The 18,331-nt window shown below is 51.2% G+C and overlaps 2 protein-coding genes and 1 long non-coding RNA gene across 15 annotated transcripts in view; 2 read left to right on the forward strand and 1 right to left on the reverse strand.

Annotated features, from left to right (window-relative positions):
* The window catches only part of Sptan1 (spectrin, alpha, non-erythrocytic 1), a 64,540-nt gene extending 62,534 nt beyond the window's left edge, over positions 1-2,006 (forward strand). For 11 of the 12 annotated variants that reach the window (XR_015683394.1, XR_015683395.1, XR_015683396.1 and 8 more), the window contains 6 exons: positions 176-230; positions 552-748; positions 870-923; positions 1,004-1,150; positions 1,227-1,374; positions 1,539-2,006. Coding sequence is in view for 8 of the 12 variants with exons in the window: in XM_087654241.1 (XP_087510367.1) it covers positions 176-230; positions 552-748; positions 870-923; positions 1,004-1,150; positions 1,227-1,374; positions 1,539-1,664 (727 nt within the window). In the remaining 4 variants the exon portion in view is untranslated. 12 annotated transcript variants of the gene reach the window in all.
* Positions 1,998-18,100, reverse strand: Dync2i2 (dynein 2 intermediate chain 2). Of its 2 annotated transcripts, NM_001005542.2 has the most exon segments (10): positions 1,998-2,332; positions 2,475-2,632; positions 2,833-3,065; positions 3,156-3,323; positions 3,693-3,802; positions 4,288-4,445; positions 5,086-5,195; positions 8,408-8,659; positions 17,293-17,607; positions 18,058-18,100. In NM_001005542.2, coding segments are annotated over 9 exon segments (1,614 nt in total). In that variant the 5' UTR covers positions 17,479-17,607; positions 18,058-18,100; the 3' UTR covers positions 1,998-2,093.
* LOC147995409 (uncharacterized) lies at positions 4,444-7,489 on the forward strand. Its single transcript, XR_015684219.1, has 3 exons — positions 4,444-4,929; positions 5,019-6,439; positions 6,544-7,489. It is a non-coding gene; the product is annotated as an uncharacterized LOC147995409 (long non-coding RNA).
* Positions 18,101-18,331: the final 231 nt, after the last annotated feature.

Genomic DNA, 18,331 nt, shown 5'->3' on the forward strand with positions numbered 1-18,331 from the left:
ATGGGACCTGCTCTTTCTTGGGCCTGTTAGGAGAGGTAGCTGACACCAGATAAACTGTTTCCTCAATGAAAAGAATTTGAGGCTGTGGGCACTTTTTACCAGGACAAAGAGTTAAGTATGGGCGCTGGTCTGCAGAAATGAACACTCCTGCTCACTGCGCTTCTGTTGTGTTTAGGTCCTGCATGGTCGAAGAGTCGGGAACTCTGGAATCTCAGCTTGAAGCTACCAAAGTGAGTGCCCCAAAGGGCTCTAGCCACCCCAGAGGCCCCTGGCCCAGCAGGCACTCAGCCTGGAGCTGGCCAGGCCCCCTTTCCCTTGACCTAAAGTCTCTGCTGGCTGCTGTAACTGCATCCCACTTGAAGAGGCGGAGAGCCTTCTGGTACACCCTGCATCCTGTTTCTTGGCACCTGTCAGCTGATGTAGTTTCCCTACTTCCCAGGCTTCCTGTCCTTTACTCTTTCAAGCCTGTGCGATCTCGGCTGAGTTCTGGGACAGCATAGCCTCCTGAGCTGTGCGTCCCAGTCTGACACTGCTTTTGTCCCATCTGATAGCGCAAGCACCAGGAGATTCGGGCCATGAGAAGTCAGCTGAAGAAGATTGAGGACCTGGGGGCTGCCATGGAGGAAGCCCTCATCCTGGACAACAAGTACACTGAGCACAGCACTGTGGGCCTGGCCCAGCAGTGGGACCAGTTAGACCAGCTGGGCATGCGCATGCAGCACAACCTGGAGCAGCAGATCCAGGCCAGGTACCAGGGTGTGGACCAGAGTTGGGGGCCTAGAGCGCCATTGTTAACAAGGGTCTGGCACAGGAGGGGAAACAAGCCACTCCTGCATGGACCGCCTGCTCTACTTTTGTTCTTCTTTTAGGAACACAACAGGAGTCACTGAGGAGGCCCTCAAGGAGTTCAGCATGATGTTCAAGTGAGTGTGACCCAGGTACCCTGGCTCAGAGTGGCTGGGTGACAGGGACCATGTGCTGAGCTCTGGGCTCTGTGTTGCAGACACTTCGACAAGGACAAGTCTGGCCGGCTGAATCATCAAGAGTTCAAATCCTGCCTTCGTTCTCTGGGTTACGACCTGCCAATGGTTGAGGAAGGAGAGCCTGATCCTGAGTTTGAGGCCATACTGGACACTGTTGATCCCAACAGGTAATCTAAAGGGGCAGTGATGGACAAAGCCCTCACCCCCTCTGCCCTCTTTGCTTACTGCACCTGCCTCCCATAGGGACGGCCACGTCTCCCTGCAAGAGTACATGGCTTTCATGATCAGCCGTGAAACCGAGAATGTCAAGTCCAGTGAAGAGATCGAGAGTGCTTTCCGGGCCCTCAGCTCCGAGGGCAAGCCTTATGTGACCAAGGAGGAGCTCTACCAGGTAGGGCTGGGGAAGGGCAACATTCCTTGGGCACAGCTGGTGCTGAAGGGTACACCACACACACAGACTCAGAGGCCTGAGTCTGCTGGCAACTCCTTCCCTGTGGGCACCTAAGGTCAGCCCTGGTGGATCTGACCGTGACTGTACCATCATCTCCCCACCAGAACCTGACCCGGGAACAAGCTGACTACTGTGTCTCCCACATGAAGCCCTATGTGGATGGCAAGGGCCGCGAACTTCCAACTGCCTTCGACTACGTGGAGTTCACCCGCTCTCTCTTTGTGAATTGATCAATCCTCTTGGCTTCCAGACAGCCTGACCCACATGCTTGCCCTGCTATCTGTCACCTTTGCTGCATGTCACTCCCTCTGCTTTCAAGGACAATATTCCAGACAGCGCTACTTTCCAGTGTAACCATAGCCTGCTTAGCTTGGGGTAAGACTTAGTAGAAAATGGTGCTTCAGTAAACCGCTTACTTCCAGTCACAATCACCTTGTTGCTGTGGGACCCGACCCTGTTTGAGCCGGCTGCCCTCATTCCCACTTAAATCAAAGCAGCTGGCTAGTCCCCCTGTTTCCTTCCCAAATCCTGTTTTCATGTACAAGACAAAATAAAGGACTCAATTCTCCCTACAGGCTTTGCTCCTCTTTATCCTGCTTAGCACTCAGCCAGCCCCAGTGGCCGCAGGAGACACCCCACCCTGCTGCTCCTCCAGGCTCTCAGGTAGCGATTTCAGCTTCCAGCTGGTCCAAGTCCTCGGCCTCTCGGGGTCCTTGTTCCGTGAAGGCTGTGCTCAGCTGCCACACTTTGACCACGCCCTTAGCATCGCCAGCAGCCAAGAGCTGCGTCTGCTGGCTGTTAAACTCAAGACAGTAGACAGGACTTCCATCCTGGGTTTGTGTTATGGAAACTGTGGGTTTCTGTGAGCTTTTCTGGAGGTCAAACAGTTGTACATCACCTGCAGGGAGGGAGACAGGTTCAGAAAATAGAAACCACAGCTTTTCCCATGCACCTCAGGATGAGCGCCAGGGGCCTGAACAATACCTATCCTAACCCCCTGACTTCTGCACTTAAAGGCAGGTTGTATGGACCGTGCCTACCTTCCCCAGAAGCAGCAGCAAAAACCAAGGGGCGCACAGGGGACCAGCGCACAGCAAACAGGTACTTGTGAGAGAGCTGCAGTGAGGTGAGAGGCTGGGCCTGCAGCATGGAGTACAGGTGGACGTGGCCATCGGTCCCAGCACTCAGGAAGAGATTCCTAGACCGTGCAGAAAGAAAGACCGGCTTGTCAACAGTGACATTCTGATTCTTTGCAATTTGGTGGTTGGTTCCAGGGCTTGTCCCTTTTTTAGACCTGTCTCAGATTTGGAGGCCAAGGGAACTTCCCGTGGTGGTGACAGCTTGGGGCGGGGTGGCCTTCCCTGTGCCTGAGTGGCAAGTCCAGGCTGGCGCCCCTACCTGTGAAAAGGGGAGCAGCTCACAGAGTACACAGGGCCACCATGGGGAGAGAAGGTGAACTGCACCGGGGCCCTAAGTGGCACGGAGCTGGGCATCCGAGTGAGAGCAGCTGCTTCCGCTGCCAGGGAGCACTTGAGGGGGAAGCCACCTTCTGTGCCCAGAACGAAAAGGCTGGAGTCAAAGCTGGAGAAGGCCACCGATGTCACCCCCACCTCAGTCTCTCCTCGGGGAGGCTGTGGAAAAGCGGTGTCAATGATAAGTCCTGGCAGCCAGTGGGCAGGGGGAAGAGCACAGGTATGCATCCCGAGGCCCAGGAGCCTCACCTTCTTCAGCTTGGTGCTCCGGGGCAGCTGCTGCACAGCCAGGGCAAAGCCCTTGGAGAGGCGCAGCTGGCCAGCCCCACTGCCCCTCCAGAGCAGCACCCTCCCATCCGTGGCCGCACTCAGGACCTGGAAGCGGTGGCTATGCCGGGGTTCCGGCAACCATAGCACCTGAGAAGCAGAATAGAGGGGAGCATCCCAGGGTCAGCCTCACCCCCCCCCCCCAGCTGTTCCTTGTAAGGGTAAAGAATTCTAGGGGAATCTCAGAGCCCTTCCCCCAGGCCACTATGCCAGCCCCCAGGACAGCAGGCTCAGGCCACCCGTGTAGGAGGCTGGGGAAGAAGCCTGTGCCCTAGAGGACAACTGGTGGAAGAGCCCGCTCAGAATGGAGCTGCAAGAACGCCCAGGCAGCTGTCCAACCTCCAACTCCCTGGTAACCAACTCTGGAGCAGCTGATGCCACAACCCACCGTGACCACCATCACTACCCGTGCCAAGGGAATGGGGAGTGACTTCCTGCTCCACCCACCAGCCTCCTGACCTGATACACTGGGTCTGTGTGAGTGTCATCTGTCAGACCTGTACGCCAAAGCAGTGGGTCCTCAGGTCGGCTCATGTCCCACACCAGCACTTCACCACTGTACAGCCCCCCTATGAGGATGAAGGAAGCATTAGCTCAGCCACACCCGCCTTCCATCCCAGGTAGCCAGGCCAAAGGCCTCTTCTGATTTCCTGCAAGGACAAATCCTAATTCCTGGGCCTTCCTTGCTGCAGCCCAGGAGCCATCCCCACAGACAGCTGAGGCCCATGCCCAGAACCCTACCCCTCCAGCAGGCACATCTGCTGTTAACACTGAGAACAGCCCCCCTCTCCATCCTGTTTTCTCACCCTCCCTCCAGTACAGCCAGACTCAGCCCCTTCCAAACAACTCCTTCCTCCAAGCCCCACAACCCTCACAGGGACACACGGCAGATTATCCCCCAGCTGTAGACAACCCAAGGGCCATGGCAACCTCACTTTCTACCAAGTGGCGTGCCCTGGTCAGAAGCTGACAGTCCAGCAAAATGCTTCCTGGCTGCCTGCAGTTAAGAAAGAGCCTTGGGAAAAGAGGAGGCTGCGAAGGGCTAGGCGCTCACCTGCAATGTGGGAGGGCTGTATGGGATGAAAGGCCAGGCACATGACAGCACTGGGCACCTCCACCACTACTGATGGCTGATGGGGGTTCAGGCCTTGGCGGTCCAGGTTCCAGGTGCACACATAGGACTTGAGTGTACCCCAGTCTCCATCGTCTAGCCTGCATAAGGACATGCCTAAGTGACCTATGGGGCTCTAGTCCCCTCCTCTACCTCTGCCCCACTAACCACTCCCCAAATTAGCCTGTGTCCCCTTCACACCCAGACTGTACTATGGGTATATGTCATACATTCCCCTGTGGCATTCAAAAGGGCACAATGTTCTCTAAAAAAGAGTCCCTAAGCCAAACACAATGTCACTGTAGGTGGCCTGTCTTCATACCCTGGGTGTTCCAAAAAATGGCAGACACATGCAGACCCTGCCCTTGACCTGGGGGATAGCTGACTATGTGCAGAAGACACCTGTAACTCCAGCACTTAGAAAGCTGGAAAATAAAGAGATCAATGCCACTGTGAGCTACACAGTGAGAACCCCCGCTATGGCAGAGAAAAGTGTTCACAGCCCCGGAGTGTGTGTCCATACATGGTGAATGGAGACCACGGAACATCCAGCGACAGAAGCCAGAATAAGGGCTGGTGACCAAGGTAAGCCCAACTCAGGCCTCACTGCCGGGTAGGGGGAATGGGCCTAGCGGCATGGGCTCTCAGTACCTCCTCTGCTCTTTACCCTGCAGCTCTGAAACAGAAGCCTAAACAAGGCTTCGGATCCATCACTTCCCAACCTCCCCAGTTGTCACTCACCGACCATAGGCGCAGGCCAGCACAGAGCCTGTGGTGTTCCAGGAAATGCCAGTCACATGCAGACCCTGCCCTTGGGCTGGGGGGTAGCCCAGGGTGTGCAGACAGGACACCTGCAGAGACAGGCCATTCCTGGCCCTAAGCACTAAATCCACCTAGAAAGGGATCCTCAACCTGTAGGTCACAACCCTTTTCACAGGGGCCACTAAGACCATTGGAAAGTACAGGTGTTTTACAGTATGAATCTTAACAGTAGTAAAACTACAGTTAGGAAATAGCAACAAAAGTAACTATGGTTAGGGGTCACGACATGAAGAGCTGTTTTAAAGGGCCACAGCATCAGGACGGTTGGGACTCCTGGACTAGTAGGTAGCCTCAAGGCAGCATAGGAAAGCCACACCCAGGCCCAGGCAGCCCAAGACCTAAAATAAAAGCTGCCCATACCCACTATCAGTCCAGAGGAAACTGCAAACTACTCTGGCTTGGGCCCCAGCCCTCTAATCCCAGCACTTGGAAGGCGGAGGCAAGAGGATCATCATGAGTTCTAGGCCAGCCTAAACACTAAGTACCAAGCTGACCAAGGCTACTTAACAAGACCTTGTGTAAACCTCTTCCCCCAAAGGCAGAAAACATACAGCCTACACTTCCAGAACCTTGGATGGGGGCCTGAAAAATCACAGCTGAGACAGGTTCCAAGCTCACATGTGGGGTGAAAGCTAGAAGGTGGTAATGGCTGTACACAGGGAGAGCATTAAATGCCACTGGCCTGCACACCTACCAAAGGCCAGCAGGCCAATTTTATTATGGATTCTAACACACCAGTGGTGGAAAAGCTTTTCAGTGTCTCAGTGCTAGCCTCAGGGTACTGGGGTGACAGGTATGTGCCAACATGTCTGGCTCCACTCCCTGTTCCCCAAAATCAAGCCTGGGGAGTCTTTCTCAGCAGGTGAGAGCATCAGCAGACCCTAGAGAGAGAGGCACAAAAGCAGAGAACTGAAATTCCATGGAAAGCTCCACACCTCCTGACTTCATGATTGGCCAAGACAAGAACCATCCCTACACAAGCCTTCAGAAACACAAGCCCACTGCCAGGGGTGTGCAAGGCTGTGGGACTGCAGCTGAGCCCCCAAAGGCCACAAAGCAGCAGTCCCATTCATAGAGATAGAGAACCAAGGGACACGGGCCCACAGTGTGGTGATGCCTGTCTGCAATCCAGTACTCAGGCTGAGGCAGGTGCCATCCATGAGGTTAGCCTGGGCTACATAGGTAAGTGAATCTCTGAGTTCATGGCCAACCTGTCTGCATAATGAGTTCCAGGCTAGCCAGAGCTACATAGTAAAATCGTACTTTTAGTTTTGTCCTTTGTTTTTTTTTTTTTGGTTCTTTTTTTCGGAGCTGGGGACCGAACCCAGGGCCTTGTGCTTCCTAGGTAAGCGCTCTACCACTGAGCTAAATCCCCAGCTTGTCCTTTGTTTTTAAAAGGCACTCTGCTTTGGGGCAGCCCACTGCAGCCAGTCTTTGGAACATACACTTTGCTAAATAAATTTCTATTTAAACTGTCAAAATAAGTAAACCAAAACATAGAAATAAAATACAGTGCCGATGGCTCCATCTCCAGAGGCGGAGGCAGGGGGATCTCTGTGACTTCAAGGCCAGCCTGGTCTACAGAGTGAGTTTCCTATCTTGAAAAACCAATTAAAAAAAAAAAAAAGACAGATAGACACCCTTTCTGACCTCCATACTCACAGGTACAAACCCTCAGAGACAGACACACACACACACATATTAAAAGAAATTAGGGGTTGGGGATTTAGCTCAGTGGTAGAGCGCTTGCCTAGGAAGCACAAGGCCCTGGGTTCGATCCCCAGCTCTGAAAAAAAAAAGAACCAAAAAAAAAAAAGCCAGGCAGTGGAGGTACACGCATTTAATCCTAGCATTTAGAAGGCAGAGACAGGGAGATCTCTGAGTTCCAGGACCACACACATAAACCCTGTCTCAAAAATAAAAAACACAAAAAAGGGGCTGGGGATTTAGCTCAGTGGTAGAGCGCTTACCTAGGAAGCTCAAGGCCCTGGGTTCGGTCCCCAGCTCCGAAAAAAAAAAAAAAGAAAAAAGAAAAAAAAAAAAAACACAAAAAAACAAAAACCACCCCCACCCTACAGCTAAGGTAGTGCACTTGGGTGACTGTCACACTAACAAGAGGAATGACAAGAACAGTAAATATTCCTTGTCATCTTGTGGATCTTTTTAAAAATGGCTGGGTTTGGGTTGGGGATTTAGCTCAGTGGTAGAGCGCTTGCCTAGCAAGCACAAGGCCCTGGGTTTGGTCCCCAGCTCCGAAAAAAAAAAGCTGGCTTCCAGCTTACCACATAATAATAAAAAAAATTAAAAATTAAAAAAAAAAAAAGGCTGGGTTTTTGTTTGTTTTTTGTTTGTTTAGCTGGTTGGGCTTTTTGGCTATTGTCTGTTTCTGAGAAAAGGTCCCTAGCCTCCTGAGTCTGGAATAAAATGGATACCATCATGCCAGGCACATAAATGCTCCTGATTTTTAGTTCCTGAGTTCAAGCCTCACACTGCAGAAACAGGTGTGGTGCTGTCTGCCTACCACCTCAGTACTCGGTGGGGAAAGGCAACAGTTCAAGGTCCGCAGGCAGGCAGGCAGGCAGGCAGGCAGGTCTAGCTATAGGGCAGGGCGTGGTGATGGAGTGGGCATTCATCATGCACATGCCCTGGTTTCCAAATGCAGCACAAAAATCAACGTTAAATTATCTCTGTAACAATACACTGGAGAGGGAGAGGTGATTGAGGCCACTGAGAAGCAGGGTTGACTCTCAGCTGTCAATCCAACTGAACTCCCAGGTCCACAAGGGACAGCCTGGAGCTGTGCCTCGAAGGCGCAAATGCCAAGACACAGACGTTGCCTTTACCACACAGTGCAGGGTTCAGGTTCCAGCTCAGATAACTCAGCTGTGCAGCCCTGGGCGAGGCACTGTACCTTCGCAGGCCTCATCTATAAAGTGGAGATAGTAGGGCTACAGTTGCCCTGAGAGAAGAAACCACAGCAGGTCATAATACCTAGGATGGTGCCAGGCTAGTGTCAGGCTGCCCTGGCGACAACCCCACACCTCTTCAGCCACGCGGTTTTGTTACAGTCACTGGCTTCCCCAAGAGGGCCACCTCCTCCCAGGGTGAGTTGGCTCTACTCGCTCCGCACTGGTGTACTGGCTGGTGCTAGTACGACGTCCCTCAGGGGGAGCAAAGCAACACTCTAAGGAGACGCTGAAGCCTCAGAGGGGCACTCCCAAGCCAGCAGCCCAGGTCTTACCGTCTGCTGCTGCTCAGTCCAGTTGACCTCATAGCCATCGAAGGCATGGCTCTGCCAGTTGTTGTTCAGCTCCCGGACGACCATGGCCTCCACCCTCCGGAGAAAGGCTGCGAGTCTGAGGGTGTCGTACTGGGACACAGGAGCCACAGCCGCTGGCTCCTCGGGAGCCTCTGTCTGCACCTGGGCATCTGCATGTGTCCGGGCCTGCGCAGACGCCTCTGCGGTGGCAATGCCCGCTGTCTGGCAACTTTTCTGGAAGGAGATTAAAACCAGGGTCATGGGCCAGTAAAATGGCTCAGTGCTATCACCAAGTCCAATGACCTGGGTTCAATTCCCAAAGAACTAACTCCTGACTTGCACGCTTCTGTGCAAACACACAGTTGTGATGGCTTCGTGGTTTAAGAGCACATACGGCATCGTCTATGTGGTGATGCTCGCCTTTAGTGCCAGCACCTAGGAGGCAGAAGCAGACTGAGCTCTGTGGGTTTGAGACCAGCCTGGTCTACAGTCCTAGCTTGCTCTCCGTTGCCATGATAAAACAGTAACCAAAATCAACTTGGGGAGAAAAGAGTTTATTTGGCTTACAGTTAGATTTCATCATCGTCAAAGCAAGACTTCCTGTTTCCAGGCAGATTCCTGCCTGGAGACAGGAACTGACTGAAGCAGAGACCATGGAGGAATGCTGCTCATTGACTTGTTCCCCAAGGCTTGCTTAGCTCCCCACTTTGCTCCCCGTGGCTGGGCATCATCAAGAAAACGCCAATGTGATATAGGTATTTTTGCAATTGAGTTCCCTCTTTACAAATGACCCTAGCTTGTGTCAAGTTGACAAAGAAACAAACTTTAACCAAAATAATTGTCTTTCTTTCAGACAGGGATTCATGACATCCAGCGGGGAGAAAGGTAACCACCATAGCTTTGCCTCCTCCCTGCAGCTATGCACAGGGCCAACCTGGGGGAAAGCTGCAGGCACAGATCAGACCAGAGCCACAGCCACCTTTGTGATCATCTTGTCTACCAAGAGGCTCTTGGGGAAAGGCCCAGACCTCTGCCTCCCACCAAGGCTCTGCACATGCAGCCCCTATAGGACCACACTGTCCCTGGCAGCCAGCTGTGTGTACTGTCAGCTTCATACTTGCTCAAAATTCCCAGGTGACAAACTGGCTGTTCCCTCCAACACAAGGTCCCATTTCACCATTTCTGCATGCCCGGTACTTCTCATGGTGTTTGGGGAGCAGATGTGCACGTGCACACACGCACGCGCACACACACGCACATGCACGCACACGCACGCACACACGCACGCACACACACACGCACGTACACGCGCACACGCACGCACACACGCACACACACACGCACACGCACACGCACACACACACACACGCCCTGATCCTGATTGGTACCAGGCACACAAACAGAGAAGAGAAAAGATGAAGACCCCAGTGCTAAGGGGGTTGGCTCTGGCAGGACAGCCAGCCATGTGGGACATAGAAAAGGCCTTGCCAGTGAGGGAGAATCCATCAGGAGCTGCTGTGTGGAAGCTGCTGGAGACAGTCCTACAGCAAGCAAAAGGGACAAAGCAAAGCCTCATGTAGAGGCAGGCTGGTGCCAAACACATTGATGGCTCCTACCTGTGGTCTCAGAACTTGGAAGGCTCCTGTGGGCGCCACACATGAGCACATGAGCACTCATACACATAAAACCATGCACACAGAGGTTGGGGATTTAGCTCAGTAGTAGAGCGCAAGGCCCTGGGTTCGGTCCCCAGCTCCGGATTAAAAAAAAAAAAAAAAATGCACACATACAGCCCAAAATAAGGACTGCAGATTCCAATTTCTGCCTCTCAGAACCGGATGCCTGCTCCATGTGGAGTCTTGAGGCACACCACAGTCTGCCATGAGCTGTTTGGGCTGGTGTCTGCTACTTACTGTCAAGGTTGAGCCAATACAGGGGCTGGGGCGCCGGATAGTTAGCTCATTCTAAAGCAGAGGCTCTCAACCTGTGGTCTGGGCCCCCTGAGAGCATATACTGGATACACAGCATATCAAATATGCTATAATATTTATGTTATAATGCACAACAGTAGCAAAATTACAATTGTGAAGCAGCAATGAAATAATTTTATGGTTGGGGGTTACTGCAGCATGAGGACATGTATTAAAGGGTTTTAGTATTAGGAGGGTTGAGAACCACTGCTGTAAAGGGATCTCTGGGCCTGTCCAACTCACTGTTCCGGCCTAGAACTTGGCTTGATTGAGGAAATGTCCTGATGGTTCAGAGAAGCAGCTGCTGGCCTAGCCAGGACAGCAGCCCCCGACAAGCCGTGAGGGCACCAGCTCTGACACACAGCCTGACCATAGGCAAGTCAAGCTGTGCTAGACCTAGGGTAAGCCGGGGCTCAACAGCATCAACACAGGCAGACAGAGCCAAAGCCTCTCTGTGGCCGGAGGTGCTATGGTAACCATGGTGTTCAGGACTCAGGAGGCAGAAGCTAAGACAGAGGCGGGAAGACAAGGCCAGGCTGGTCTACATAGCAAGTTCCAGGATATCCAGAGCTACTCTGTCTAAAAAAGAAAGAAAACCAAGAACAGAAAATATGATCTACTCGGCCACGTGGAAAGTAGAGGCAGGCCGGGTCACACCCTCGTCCTTGGCTACAGGGCAAGTTTAAACCCAGCCAGGAAGCTCGGAGGTTTCTTTAAATTGTTTGGCTTTTTTTTCCTGTTTGCTTGTTTGTTTGTTTTGTTCTTTCTGGTTTGTCTGTTTTTCAGTTGCTTGTTTTCAGTGGAAAAAGAAAGGGTGTGGATTTAAATGGGGGGAGGATTTGGGAGGAGTTTGGGGAGGGGACCATGATCAGAATATGTTATATGAAAAAAACAAAAAAAAGATTTTAAATTAAAAATACTGACGTGTGTGTGTGTGTGTGTGTACACATATATTGGAATAAAGCACAAAGTCACAAACCCAGCCCCTTCACCCTCTTTTCTGATCAAACCTATTCACCTGGTCTTAATGCACAAGAGGCCACCAAAGACCCTTGGCTTATCCAGGCCCTTGGGTTTCCTCTACCCCCACACACCCTATCTATGACTGTTCCCTTCCAAGGCCTGTGTGGACACTTGCTGACAGACACGCAATGTGAGAGCAGTCTAGCAGACACACACCTATCCGATCCCGTGTTAAGGACATATAAGACCTCTTAAGAGCACTGAGCAATGCAGATCCAGCAGCCATGCCTCTGGAGTACATTGTACATAAACTGGGTGCCACCCCGATGCACAAGTGCTGCTTCCCCCACAGCAGGGTCTCGAGCACCCCAGGATGACCTTCACCTTCCGACCCTCCTATTTCTCCCTGAACTGTAGGTATATGTCCTACACTGACCCACCAGCTTCCCCCATACTAGACAAAGACTCTACCAAGTGAGCTACACTCCCACTCGGCTGTGAGAGCTTCTGCAGCAAACAGCTTCAAGAGACCTGGACTCCAGGGCGCAGCCAGGCTGGGGGCAGAGCTGTAGTAACTGCTACGTCTCTGGTTAATCTGTGTCTGGTCACACGGCCTTAAAGAGGATCTAGGAACACCTTAATCCCAGCACTCAGGAGGTGGAGGCTGGAGGATTGTCATGAGTTTGAGCAACAACGTCCAGGCATGGCAGCATGCCTGTCAGCCTAGCACTAAGGCTGGGGTGGTAGGAGGATGAGTCACAGGTTTACTTAAAGGCACAGGCTCCAGGAGAGGGCGCCATGTGCCGTGATACACAGACACACCCCAGACAGCAGGCCAGGGGAGGAGGGTACCCAAACATTCATTCCAGTTAGCAGGAGACATGCAGTGGGGGCCTACCCTGCAACCCATGGGATGTAAAAACAGCAATTGTTCAGCTCATATTTCCTGGGTACAACTAGAGGTGGAAAATCACCACCAACACCAAAGAGCTAAGCGTCCACTGAGGAGGAAAGTGTCCTGGAGCTGAGTGTGCACCTGAATGCAACTCAACATCACTTATCTGCACACCTTAGAAGACCAGGGTGGGGCCAGGTGATGGCGCATGCTCAATCCCAGGGCGCTGGAGGCAGAGGCCGCAAGCTCTGAGTTTGAGGCCAGCCTGGTCTACAGAGGGAGATCCAGGACAGAGAAGAACGCACAGAGAAACCCTGTCTTAAAAATTCAAAGCAAGCGGGGTTGGGGATTTAGCTCAGTGGTAGAGCACTTGCCTAGGAAGCTCAAGGCCCTGGGTTCGATCCCCAGCTCCAAAAAAAAAAGAACCAAAAAAAAAAAAAAAATTCAAAGCAAGCAAACAGACAAACAGAAAGAGCAGGGGTGGGGCCAGCTGAATGCTCACCACTGAGCCTGACCCCCAGGCCCTACACAGTGGCAGGAGAAGAGCTGACTCCCAAGTCCTTCCAGACACGAGCACTGTGGCATTTACACTAGTGACACACACACACACACACACACACACACACACACACACACACAGTGTAACAATCTTTTTTTTTTTTTTTGGTTCTTTTTTTTCGGAGCTGGGGACCGAACCCAGGGCCTTGTGCTTCCTAGGTAAGCGCTTCTACCACTGAGCTAAATCCCCAGCCCCCAGTGTAACAATCTTAAAAATAAAAACATAAAATAAAAATAAATGAAAGGTCATGGTGGAGCAGCTAGCTGTGCAGGAGACTGAGGCAGGAGGTCACATGAACCCCAAGAGTTTGGGAAGCCTGAGCAGAATATCAAGATCTGGTCTCAAAAAAGATACACATGCGCTAGGCGTCTTTAAAGATGATGCACATGTGCAAGATTGGTTTATTTTATATGTGTGTGTGTTTTGCCTACACCATGTGTGCATGGTGTCCTGGAGCCAGAAGACAATGGTTGTTCAAGGTCTGCTGTGAGCTGCCACACGGGTGCTGAGTCCTCTTCAGGAGCAGGGAGAGCTCCCTACCTACTGAGCCACACTCTCCGTGGGCTGCCTGGTACATGGTTATTTGACAACTATCCTTTTCCCACAAATCTTTTGAGGCAGAACTCATGGAATTCAGGCTAATCGAGAACTCACTATGTTGCCAAGGCTGGCCTTGAACACCTGACTCCACCCCTCCATGTCCTGTTTTTCAGCATCTGCACTGCACCCACCATGGAATCAGTAGACACCAGCTACCATACCTGGCCACCAACCCACCTTCTCCTTATAGGATACACCTCTTAGTACTTAGTTATGGCTCAGCATAAAACGGGATTCCCAGGTCACACCACACACCTGCTGTCCAGGGTCACAGCAGGCTGCAGGCTGTGCGTACCTCCAGGGCATCCCAGTGGCTCCAACCATTGCACGGACAGGTACTCCAAAGCACCTCCAAGGGAGCAGCCACTTTCATTAGTGATGGCATCTCCCACAAGGACTAACACACTCGCTAAGAAACAAACGCAAGGCCCAACCCCTAGTAAGAGCCTGTACCCCAAACCCAATCTAACGCTAAAAATCAGAAACCCTTCCTCCTGTGGGCAGATGAGTCTATGTTGAGAAAGAAACCAGGCACGGTGGATCTCTGTGATGTCCAAGACCAGCTAGGGGTACATGGGAGGCCCTATCTCAAAAAAAAAAACAAAAAATAAAAACCAAAAAACAAAACAAAACCAACCTGGTCTACAGAGCAAGTTCCAGGACAACCAGGGCTAAAAAGAGAAAACCCTGAGGTGAAAAAACAAAACACACAAACAAAAACAGTACCCACACTGCTCTTCAGAGGAGGCACTGACTCTCAGAACCCACAGGACAGTTCAGTTCTAAGCAGCTCTGGGACCCGGGCATCTGACACCCTCTTCTGGCCACCAAGAGTACCGCAATCTCATACACTATACAGACAGAACACTCTTACACCGGAAATAGTTAAAAACTGAATGTGATGCTTTCTTTTTCTTTTTTTTTTTTATTTTTTAGATTTATTCATTTATTATATATAAGTACACTGTAGCTGTTTTCAGATACACCAGAAGAGGGCATCAGATCTCTTTACAGATGGTTGTGAGCCACCATGTGGTTGCCGGGAATTGAACTCAGGACCTCTGGAAGAGCAGTCGGGTGCTCTTAACCACTGAGCCATCTCTCCAGCCCGATGCTTTCTTTTTCAATCCACTACTGAAAGGCAGACACACATCACCATGTGCCCATGTTGATTCTCCAGAGGAACTGGCAGAGAGCAAGAGGCACTTACAGCACAAGCTTCCCCACAGGGACGAGGCAGGAAACATCATCCTCCTGCTTATTTTGTTGTGTTTTGAAACAGGGTTTCTCTGTGTAGCCCTGGCTGCCCTGGAACTCACTATGTAGACCAGGCTGGCCTTGAACTCAAAGATCCTCCTGCCTCTGCCTCCCGAGTGCCGCGACTGTAGGTGAACACCACCACTGCCTGGCTGACTGGAAGCATCTTAACAGTTTACTGAAATGACGAAATGAATTCTTTAAATGTTCTTTAATTCCAGCACTCTAGAAGAGGTCACTGGACCCCCGAGAGCTGGAGTTACAAACAGTTGTGAACAGCCATGTAGAGGACGGGAACTCAACCCAGGTCCTCTGCTTGCTAGAGCGCTCTTCACTGCTGAGCTGTCTCTCCAGGCCTCCAAAAGTAAGTTTCTTACGGTTTTTGATTTTTTTTTTTAAAGATTTGTTTATTTATATATAAGTACACTATAGCTGTCTTTAGACACACCAGAAGAGACCGTTGCTGGGAATTGAACTCAGGATCTCTGGAAGAGCAGCCAGTGCTCTTAACCGCTGAACCATCTCTCCAGCCCATTATTATTTATTTTTACACACGTGGTTGTTTACACACGTGGTTGTTTTGACCACCATAGGTTTATGCACCACATGTGCCTGATGCCTGCAGAAACCAGAGGAGGGCGTCAGATCCCCTAGAACTGGAGTTAGATGGTTGTGAGTCACCATTTGGGCGATGGGTCCTCTGGAGAGCAGCTAGTGCTCTTAACTGCTGAGCCATCTCTCTAGCCTGTTTTTGAGACAAGGTCTCAGATAGCCCAGGCTGATCTCAAACCTCTGATTCTCCTGCCTCTGCTCTCCAAGTGCTAAACTTATAAGTGGATCTACTGTGTGCCCTTCCATTCCTCTGCCAATCCAATTTTTCCTAAATTTTAGATATAAACCACCGATACCAAGAGGAAAAGTTGCCTGAGTCCTCCTGTCTCCTGCATTCTCACAGCTAATCAAGCAGGTAGGGGTGCTTATGGCCAAGCCCAGACAATTGAGTTTCACCCACAGGAACCACATGATAGACAGATGCCCACCCACACACTCTCACGCAAAGCCTCAGTGAATAAAACACAACGAACGAGAAACGTAAGCATCTCCTTCAGGGGCTGGAGATACTCCCTCCAGTGTGAGGAGGGTTTTTACCTCAGGGTCATCTCTAGAAGTCTATCTACAAGAAAGCTAATGAGACTCTGGTTCAGCCTTTAAAGGGGGGAAACGTTAGACTAAACTGATGATTTCCAGTTAGGAATCTCCCAAACTCCTCAGCCAGCAAGAGCTGTTTTGAGCATCCTGCGAGGCCAGTACACAAGTCAAAGGCTTGCTACAACGCCACAGTGCACACTATAAGTCCTGCTTCTTGCTTTCCACTGCAAGGGCTTCCATGTCCCAGGGCACGGAAAAGGGCCTAGAAGCCAGACCAGAACAGGGCATGAGAACGAAGGCCAGAACAGGGCATGAGACTGAAGGCCCACATGGCTGGGTAGGAGGCAGACTGACCACCTGGTCAACAACCGGAGTCTTCCCTTCTGAGAAGCAGCTAGTACACCCTGAGTTCTGCAGTACCCTACTTTGGTCTAACCTGGGAGCACTCTCCCTTTTCCTCAAGGATTCTCCTGCCCGTTCCAACACCTCAAACAAATGTGCTGACCCAGGCTCCAGAGTCAGTCAGTGCTCACACTTGAGTCTTCTCAAATGCTGGGTGTCGGTGAGACCTCTACAACTCAACATCAGTAGTCCCTGCTCTGTCAGGAACATGACACACCCATGTGACATTATAGTACCTTCCCTACTTACATGGTTTATTGTAGTCCTGAAACACCAGAAACACCAGCCCTCTCCAAGTTCCCGCCGGGAAGCCCAGACACACCAGCACAGTCAGGACCAGGTTCCTCCTTACCTCATCATCTGTGTTCTGATTACACTAGAAAAGCAGAGCAGGGCAGTGGTACACAGGCCTTTAATTCCAGCAATCTGGAGGCAGAGAGACCGCTGGGATTTCTGAGTTCAAGGCCAGCCTAGTCTCCAGAGCAAGTTCCAGGACAGCCAGAGCTACACAGAGAAATCCTGTCTCAAAAAACAAAAGCAAACAAAGACAAAGGAACATCGAAAACCATTTAAGCTAGCCCTTAAGGTGCAGTCTGATCCTTGCAAAAAAACAGAGTAAGGCTGAAATGCCAGAAAACTACCGTTCACAAAAAAGAAAAAAAAAAAAAAAAAAAAAAAAAAAAAAAACTTTCCAAAAAAGGCCCGTGGCCAAGCATGACACCATGCGTTAGATTCCCAGGACCCACGTGGTCCAAAGAAATAACTAACTTGTGCAAAGTTATCCTCCAGCCTCCACAGGTGCCGTGGCACATGCATGCTCCACCACATAAATTAATGTCATTTAACAACATGGAACCCCCAAGAGTTTTGTTGTCCTGGTTTCTTTTGCTGTTGTTGTTGTTGTTGTTTTGGTTGGTTGGTTTTGGTTTTTGGGTTTTTGTTTTTTTTTCTCCTCAGAGACTGGGGAAAGTCTAACGCGAAAGCACCCGTGAGTTAGTTTTTGCACTAAAATACAAAAACACAACGCTTACTCCCCGACCTTCCCGCCCGCGCTGCCGGCCCGCGCCCTCACCGGTTCCCCACGGATGCCCTGCACACTCCTCCACTGAGACGGCACAGACGCCACGCCCAGGGTCTCATCCTGCAGAGGCGCGGGCCGTCCCCGCCGCTCCCCGCCGCCAGCCCCGCCAGCAGCCAGCGCAGCAACTCTGGCGCTTCCAACCCGCGGAAAAGGCCTGGGCGATGCGCTAATTGCCATGGCGACGGCCCCACCCTTTCGCGCCTGCGCTCTGAAACATGACCTCTGCGGGTTTCGCTACCGCAAGCGGAAGTCCGAAAAGAGGAAGTGAAGCTGTCTGCGCCGTTTTTGAACTGGTTGCAGCACCGTCTTTAAGGCCCAGAAGAAAAAAAAAAAAAAAAAAAAAGAAAATGTTTTTCAGCCAATACAACAAAACAGCAGTGTTTTCGGAGTGTCTTATTCCTAGAGGCCATTTTAGGGTCGGGAACAGCTCTTCGGGGTATAAGGAAAAGAGCGGAAGTGAGGCGTGGGCTCCAGGTTCAAAGATGGCGCTGAGCGGCCCGGCCCAGAGGCGAGGACGGCCTGCTGCGGCCTAGTAGGCCGTGCAGGTCTGGAGTACTCGACTGGGCTGAAAGCAGCCGAGTACTCCAGAACGGTACATTGGGCCGTTTTAGCTGGCAGCATTTCCAGTGAATTGGAATGATAATGGAAAATATTCATACACAGAAAGTGGGGTTGAATGGATGGGAAGTCCAAATGAGAAAGTTTACATAAACGGTGATAAATAAAATGCTTGTTAACTTAAAATTAGAGACTAACCGCACGGGATGAAGTTGAGCTCGATGATAGATTGCCCCAGGTTCAGTCCTCAACACACAACTACCAGTTAATGAGTGTGTCTACAGTTTGTCAAGCAAAGCACCCAAAATCTTTTATCTGATTAAATCCTTAGCCTACAAAAGCTACTATTTGTTTGTTTGTTAGTTGGCTGTTTTGCCTTTTGATGTGCTGGGGTTGAATCCGGGGACTTCCTGGAAGCCAACCCCTATGTTCTACCAATGAACTACCCCTATAGCTCAACTGTTAGAACTCC

The sequence above is a fragment of the Rattus norvegicus genome, chromosome 3 (genome assembly GCF_021556685.1).
Source record: "Rattus norvegicus strain SHRSP/BbbUtx chromosome 3, alternate assembly SHRSP_T2T, whole genome shotgun sequence".
Classification (NCBI taxonomy): domain Eukaryota; kingdom Metazoa; phylum Chordata; class Mammalia; order Rodentia; family Muridae; genus Rattus; species Rattus norvegicus.